The following is an 8,064-nucleotide window of genomic DNA, read 5'->3' as shown; positions in this document are numbered from 1 at the left end:
AACATTCTACTTTAGGGACTTCTTTAAGTTTTCCTTCTTCTGTCCTTTCCTCCCTCCCTTTCTCTTCTCCCCACCCCACTGTTTTCTTTTCTAGCAGGGGTTACTGGGACCTGCCTGCCAGGATTGGGGGTAGCAGTGAGTGTGTATGTGGGTAGATGTCCCCTCCCTAAATGTCCAAAAGCCCTGCCTGCCCTTTCTCCCAAGAACCCAAGTGCTAACACAACTTGCCTTTGACTACAGCCTCCACACAACCCACTCAGTCAGTCTCCACTGGCCGGATGAGCATCTGTGCCAACATAGGCCACCCAGCCTCCACGACTGGTTCCATCGTGGTTCGGCCAGCTCTCAGGAGTAGTGGCCACTTCTGGAGTGGGACTGAAGGAAATTGAGCAACCCCCATGCTCCTGCCTACCCACTGCTCCCCACCCCGACACCTCATCAGCTCACAGCCCCACCTCCAGAAGGGCCCAGTTGAAATGTAATGTGTTCAGTCATTATTGCCCAGGAATCAGATCACCAGCTTCAGAAGCCAGAGTATATGAGTGTGTCTGTGTGTCTGTGTCACTCATGTGTGCTGATCCACGTTCTTTCATCTGCATAGATGGGCGTTTCTGTCTCACCTGACTCACTTTGGAGGAACGTGTTCACCAAAAAAAAAAAAATCAAACCCACTGCCGTTGAGTCGATTCCAACTCAGCAAGCGACTCTATAGGACAGAGTAGAACTGCCCAGTAGAGTTTCCAAGGAGCGCCTGCCGGATTCAAACTGCTGACCTTTTGGTTAGCAGCCATAGCACTTAACCACTATGCCACCAGGGTTTCCAATGTGTTCACAGATGGGTGTAAATAAGTGGGAAGAGGCTCAGGAACGTAGCTTTTGTGATTTATTACAAGAAAGAACAAAAGGAAGGGAGGTGAAAGAATTTAGTGGCAGGTAATAGCAAACTGAGTAAATGATGGTACAACCCAAAATGGAACGCTCTTCACCTTTTAAAAAAGGTTACTATAAATGTTTATTTATTAAAGCCACTTATAAAAGCATAGTGAAATCCCATTTTAAAAAAGACAAAGCATACCTTTTACATATTGATGGAAAAAAATCAAGAATATATACGAAAATATTAGCAATGGATTATACTTGAGGTAAAGAATAAGGGTGCTTCCTATTTCTGTATCTCAGTGCTGTCTCCTGTTGAGCACATGCCATAACATGAAAGAGGAAATGCCTGTGTAGGTGAGCAGTTTTCACAAGCCTCCTCACTAGAGTCTGTTCTGCTGGTTGGCGGGAGACCGCGGGTTTATAAACCTCAGACGTCACTGATAATTCTGGAATATGGTATCTCACATTTCAACATTCACAAGACCCTCCAGTCAACTTTACCCGTAAAACCAAACCCATTGCTGTCGAGTCAGTTCCAACTCATAGCGACCAATAGGACAGAGTAGAACTGCACCACAGGGTTTAAGGAGTGGCTGGTGGATTTGAATTGCCAACCTTTTGGTTAGCAGCTGAGCTGTTAACCACTGCACCACCAGGGCTCCACCATTCAACTTTACTCAGGCTCAAATCATATTTGTAAAATGGTGGTCTCTTTTTCCTGGGTCTCTCTGCAATACAAGCACTGGGAGAGAAATTTCAAAGGCACCTTGGAAGACAAATCTGGCGATCTGCTTCCAAAATGTCATAGCCTTGAAAACCCTGTAGAGCACTTCTACTCTGCACACATGGGGTCACCCTGAGTTGAAATTCACTCGAGGGCAACTAGCAATTAGCGACAGTAACAAGGGTTTTCACAAATCTTCTTTAGCGATGGAGCACTTTATTTTTCGAGATTCAGTTCCTATCACCTGCTCAGCTCACCCCTTCCACTTTATCGTATGAATTCCCACTGTCTTTATACGGTTTCATGGTTGACTATATAAGGTCTGTTATTGTTCAAGTACATTATGAAACTGTGGGCACAGTCATGGTGTATGGTAGGTGCTCATGAAACGCTTGTTCCCTGTGGCTATGGTCTGAGACAGAGGCCCCCGGAAGAGAGACCTCAGTGGTGCGGAGGAAAGAGCCTGAGCTGGGAGTCAAGGTTTCCCTCAGCTCTGGCTCCAACCCTAACTTGCTGTGTGAGGCTGGACGAGCGGTTCCCCATCTCTGGATGTCAGCCTCCTCAGTTGTAAAATGGTCCGGGGAGAAGTTTGGACTGAATCGTAGCCAAGGTCCCCACCAGCTCTTCCGGTAGGATTCTGAGAACATAGTTGGCGTGGCAGCCCTGGCCACCCCTTTCCACCCTTTACTCCAATATATGCGCACGCACAGTGGTATTGTGATCCTGTGGTGTACTGTAGACGTGGTAGCTTTGTTTCGCTTCAATCAAAAATAAACACATTTTTTTTTTTTAAAGTAACCTTTCCCACCCCATTAAAATAATACCAGTGGAATGAATATGCAAAGAAGGCAGGCTAGAAACCGAAAGGGAAAGGCTGGTGCTCATCCTACTGACGGGAGATCTCAGTATGAAGCCCTGTAGTGGCTGACGAGTATCCAGGTTAGACGTACCCCTCTGAAGAGTTGATCTTGCCTCCCGGTCTGACCATGGGCCTGAAAAAGAGGTGGGTGACCATCATTGTAGCAAGAGCCCCTTCGATGCAGTATTTGTTCATGACCAGCCCTCCCCCGCCCCAACCTTTAAAAAGGATGATTCCCCTGGGGCACCAGCATGGGACTTGGTGAGTGACGGGGTAACTACTAACGGTCTTACTGGTACCATCTCCTGTCATCCTCACAGTAACATCAGGGGGAGGCACTGGTCAGGGAACTGGCCCAAGCTCACACGGTGCAAGTGCCTGGGCCAGAACCTGACTGAATCCAGTCAGTCTAGCTTCTCGGAGGCAAGAGAATGGGGCAGACAACTCATCAGCTGACCCGATTCTCAACCTTCCCACCACCCGCCATCACAGGGAAGGGGAAGGGTGGCAGCCAACCACCACCATCCGCCAAGTAGAGCTACTTGATCTGAAAGTCCCTCTGACAACCCGAACTTGATGTCACACTTAAAAGGGTGTTAATTTAGCACTGGGCTAGAGCCTGCTAAAACGGCTGATTCATCATGTCTACACAGGCCGTCTTCCAAAACCTCTTTGTTGAGGCTAAACTGCCCACGATCATTAACTCAGGTGTGTGGATTCCTCAAATGTGTTTAATCTGTACAGCTTTGTGTTCCATTTAAAAAAAAAAAAAAAAAACCGTTGCCGTGGAGTTCATTCCGACTCCTAGTGACCCTATAGGGCAGAGTAGAGCTGTCCCTTAGAGTTTCCAAGGAGTGCCTGGTGGATTCGAACTGCCAAACTTCTGGTTAGCAGCCATAGTACTTAACTACTACACCAGCAGGGTTTCCTTGTGTTTCATGGCAGGATTTTATTCTGAGTCAATTATTCATTTCAAAATGAGAGTTTACAGGAAAGATGGAGATAAGAGATGATTTTCCTTCAAAATCTCCTATCTGCACACCAAGTCATAAAAATGCTAAAAGGTCCTTCGGCATTTCTAAAGAGACTTTATCCCCACGGTATATCCTCTGTAACAGATGCACTGGAAAGTTGTTACATTTCCATTATTAAGAGTAATCATGTATAAGACATTGAACTTGGATCCTTGCAGAGACGTGCCAAGGAGTATGAAATGCAAACCAGAAGTATAAAATCTGAAATCTTTTCACCTACTGAAAAGAGCTGGTGAATCTAGCTGCTTACCCTTAGCCCCTCCGGCCCCTGCCATGGCCCCCAGGAAGGAGCAAGAGCTTTGGATGGAAGTTGCAGCAATGCCGTTTGCTGGTGGCATAGCCTTGGACACGTCACTAAATGTTCTAAACCTCGGTTTCCTCCTCCTTAAATGTAGGTCACTGTAACAACGTTAATGTTGCCACAAAATGTGAAATTTAAATACATATAAAACAAGTAACTGATTACGCTGTAGGCTTCCATCCAGCCATTCTTATCAACAATCTGAGTGTAATCACACCTCTGCCATCTTGAGTTGGTCTCCTAATCTCTGAGCCAGCGATCTGGGAGGTGGGAGCATGGTGTCTATCACATGAGGTTGCTCTGAAGATTCAGAGAGATGGTGGCCCCCATCACAGTGCTGGCCTCTGAGGAGAAGCTGGCTGAATGCAGGGCAGACTCCTGCCTCAGGGCCAAAGAGAGGAGCCTCTTCTAGACTGTTTGCAGAAGGATCAGGGCTTAGATTGGGTGGAGTTGTTGCCTGAGCTACTAGACAGCTAATTGCCCCTGCCAGGGACGGATTTCCCCATCAGCAAGGTACGCATGTGCTTACTTTCTAGTCTGTAGTGCAAAATTTCACCTTTTTTTACATCAAAGATGTGGTGAAACCCATGTGAAATTGTGCACTATGGATTAGTAAGTAAACACGAATAAGCCCGCAGGTACCATGCTTACTGGTTCATCTGCCCCTGCCTGCCTCTGGCCCCTCATTCCTCCACCCCAGTCCTTGGCAGCAGATCAAGGCCCTTCATTGGCACAAGAAAATTGGAGACAAAGGCCATTATTTATTTGGTTCAAGTGATAAAAGACTGGCTGCCCCTCAAAAAACCAGGCCAGTCAAGTAGGGGAAAAAAGGGGAGGGTGAGGGGGGAGGAGGAGTTCTTATGGGAACAATAAAACCCACATGGAATGATGCAGCTAAGAAGTACCTCAGGTACCTGAGGAGCTAGGGCCAACTAGTGGGATCACTCAGATGGTTTTTGGTGACAGGCTGAATAAAGGTTTACTGAGTCACACTGCTCTTGCCACCAGCCCTGCCAGGGCCTCCATCTCCTCAAAGACCCAGGCCACGTGGCTAGCCTCCTGCCTTTCATTGCTCAGGAACTATATGCATTCCCTGTCCCCAGGACACCTGCAGTGGCTTCCTCTTGAAAAGTCCCTGCTTCTCTGGAAGCCAGGACCCACCAGGGCTCAGAGGGGACTCACCTAGGGCACTTGCAGACCCGTCGTCGGTTCCCTGGATAAGAAAAAAGAAGGAAAACATGACTCCCCCCACTCCGTACCCATTGCCGGGGAGTCGATTCCGACTCATAGAAACCCCCCTATAGGACAGAATAGAGCTGCCCCATAGGGTTTCCAAGGAGTACCTGGTGGATTTAAACTGCCAATTTTTTGGTTAGCAGCTGTAGCTCTTAACCAGCGTTTCCCCTCACTCCCTAAAAAACACTCCCTAAAAACAAAACAAACAAACAAAAAAACACTCCCTAGTAGTCCTCAAATAAGGTTTTTCTTATTTCTTTGGGGATTATAACTGTAGACATCCCAGGTGAGGGCTGCTTTTCCAGCAGTCTTCCCAGGCATTAATGTTTAAAAATTGCAAACACTGATGAGCAGAATCTGCCGGCCTAATCTGGGACTCAGAGAAGGCAAAAGGGGCATGGAGAGGAGGCCAGGGCAAGCCTCAGATCGGTTGTGGTTTTGACCCAGTCTTCCTGGGCACTGATCCAGGGCCACCAGCCGCCTCCTACCCCGCGGGTATTTGCCCTAAAACCTGATGGTGTGCTCTCTGCCTGCCTTAAAACCTCCTGGAAAATGGAAAGCGGGGCGGGAAGAGGCTTTCACGCTTTCTTTCTCCAAGAAGCAGCCTGTGCGGCCCAGCAGGGCAGCTCGGAAATCCCAGAAGCCTCAACCCTGTCTCCCCGCAAGGGCTGCCTGCCTGGAGCAAGCAGCGCGAAGGCCAGAGCGGGACCAACCCCTCCCTGCCAAGATTCTCCAACTTACTGTGGCTGCAGACGATGGCGACGATCAGTGACAGGAGAAGGACCGCAGAGGTGCCAGCCAGGGGCGCCCAGATGTAGAGATCACAGGTGAGGCCCAGCCCCCTCGTGTCCACTGAGGACATGGAACACGCTGACATTTAGGAAAGGACCGGCCACCATCCCACGCCGCCCCGCCACTCCGGGCACCCCTGCCCGCTCCGGGTCTCGGCTTCCCCGCCACTTGGAGAGCCCTCGCCTCCACCTCCAGGATGAGGCAGCCTCTGGCAGGGGCACTCCCCGCACGCAGTCCGCCAGTCCCCGCCCCCGCGGCCGGCAGACCCCGCGGCCAGCTCACCTGCGCCGCCCGCCGGGGGCCGGCACGTCTCTGGGCGTCGGGACACCGGCAGCGGCGCGTTGGTGGGCGCCGGCGTCGGGGGGCGCGGCGCCGGCGTGGTGGTGGGCTTCGCTGCAGGGGCAATGGAGCGTGGTTGGGGTCGGGCTGGGGCTCCACACGCGCCCCCCACGCCGGCGCCTTTGCCCTGCGGGCGCCTCCTGAGACGGGCTAGGCCCCCGCCCGCGGAGAGCTCGGCGCCAGGGGAAGGGAAGGAGGGGACCCGGTGGGAACGGCAGGGGTCCGCCAGCGCCCATGACCGGCACGCGGGGCCCTCTGCCTGCCACTCAGCCTCCGTCCAGGGCCCGAGCTGCGGCCCCGGGAGCTCGGATTGGTGCCCGCCCTGCCTGCAGTCGGCAGCTGAGAGCCCAACTCGGCCCGACAGAGAAAGCCATCTCCAGTCCCTACTCCACCTCAGTTTCCTCGTCTGTAAAATGGGAACAGTATCTAAGGGGCGCTAAGAGACTCGACAGCGAGCGTCCGAGCGAAGAGCGGGTTCCGATGTGAGCCCCAGCCCGCGGACCTGCCGCGCCCCGCGCCCTGCGCCCCACGCTCCGCACCTGGGAGCAAGACCGGCACGAAGGGGCTGAAGAACAGCGCCGAGTTGCTCAAGACGGAGCAGAAATAGTAGCCTTGGTCCTTCTCCTGGAAGTGGTTCAGGGTGAGCTGGAAGCCGCTGCTGGTCTTGGCGCCGGAGAATCGCGTGGAGTCTTGCCCCTGGACCCTCTTGATCCCGGTGCCGCTGATGTACAGGAGGAAGATGGGGCTGGCCGCGGCGTCGAGCCTCTGGAAGAGCCACGAGCAGCCTGAGCCCGCGTTGGACAGCAGCACCTCGCACTGCAGCGTCACCGGCTTGCCCAGGGTCGCCTTCACCTCCTTCGGCGACATCCGGAACTGATTTGACCCTTGGGCCTCAGCGGCGTCTGTGGACCGCAGGCAGCGAGCTGAGCAGGGAGGCCCGCGCCCCAGCCAGCCTCACCCGCCTACCTTCCCCGGGGGTCGCAAACTCACGGAGCAGAAGGGCCAGCGGGAGGAGCAGGGCGGTCACGCGCAAGGCCATGGCGCGCTCCTCCCGGGAGCAGCTCGGATCGAAGCCCAGACGCAGGGGAGGCGCGGAGCCGGCGGGGGCGGGGAGGTGCGCCCTCCGGCCGGCTGCCCGACCCGACCCGCGGAGGATGTGATGTCACCCGAAAGCCCCCACAGAAAGAGTCGCCCTCTTTTTCGCGGTTGCCGCCTTCAAGCCTGGTGAGGGGGCTGGAGGCCGCGAATCGGGGCCATCGAGGCAGGCTCGCTGGGCAGCCGGGGAAAGTTGAGAACTGCGGTTTTGAGGATGAGGAAAAGGGCTCGAAAACAGCCCTTGGAAGTGGTTGAGAAATGGCTCTCTTGTGGGAGTGGCAAAGACAGAGGACGAAGAGGAAGTAACTAAAGAGTCCCAGCCGGCAGGGATGGAGAAGGGAATATCCACTTCATTTGCCCTCAGCAAGTGTCTTTCACTCTATTACGTTGGGGCTTTTTGACTGCAAAATGGGCGCTGAGAGCTGAGAAGGAAGAGGGGTTAGTGACCTGCCCCCGTCTCTGGAACTCGTGCAGATCCACCGAGAAAGGGCCTTCTCACCTCCATCAGGTCTTTCATGGGGGGAAGGGGCAGTCGTCTGCTGACCACACTTGTCAGGGCCCTCTCCCAGCCGCCAACCCTCCTGGGAACACAAAGCCTCTTCCCTGCTTGGGCCCATTCAGTAACCTCCGCACATGTCAGTCTCTCTCCAGTCGGTCCTCCAGCCACCCTGCTGTGAAAATTATTCTCCTAGAGGACATCTGATAATCACTGTGATGGGCACTCAACTCCCTGGCTTGGCTTGAGGAGCCTGTGGGTGCTGGCTTCACCCAGTCTCCTGCCCCTGCCTTTCCCAGGACCTGCTGC

The 8,064-nt window shown here is 53.3% G+C and overlaps 1 protein-coding gene across 1 annotated transcript; it reads right to left on the bottom strand.

Moving 5' to 3' along the window:
- Positions 1-866: 866 nt before the first annotated feature.
- Positions 867-7,514, bottom strand: CD8A (CD8 subunit alpha). Its single transcript, XM_049857349.1, has 6 exons — positions 7,155-7,514; positions 6,704-7,066; positions 6,108-6,218; positions 5,775-5,885; positions 4,980-5,010; positions 867-2,595 (listed from the first exon to the last, which is right to left on the bottom strand). The coding sequence occupies exons 1-6, from the start codon at positions 7,201-7,203 to the stop codon at positions 2,544-2,546; spliced, it is 717 nt and encodes a 238-aa protein (XP_049713306.1). The 5' UTR covers positions 7,204-7,514; the 3' UTR covers positions 867-2,543.
- Positions 7,515-8,064: the final 550 nt, after the last annotated feature.

The sequence above is a fragment of the Elephas maximus genome, chromosome 17 (assembly GCF_024166365.1).
Source record: "Elephas maximus indicus isolate mEleMax1 chromosome 17, mEleMax1 primary haplotype, whole genome shotgun sequence".
NCBI lineage: Eukaryota > Metazoa > Chordata > Mammalia > Proboscidea > Elephantidae > Elephas > Elephas maximus.
Note: the sequence above shows the minus strand (reverse complement) of the source record. Positions and strands in the feature narration are given on the sequence as shown.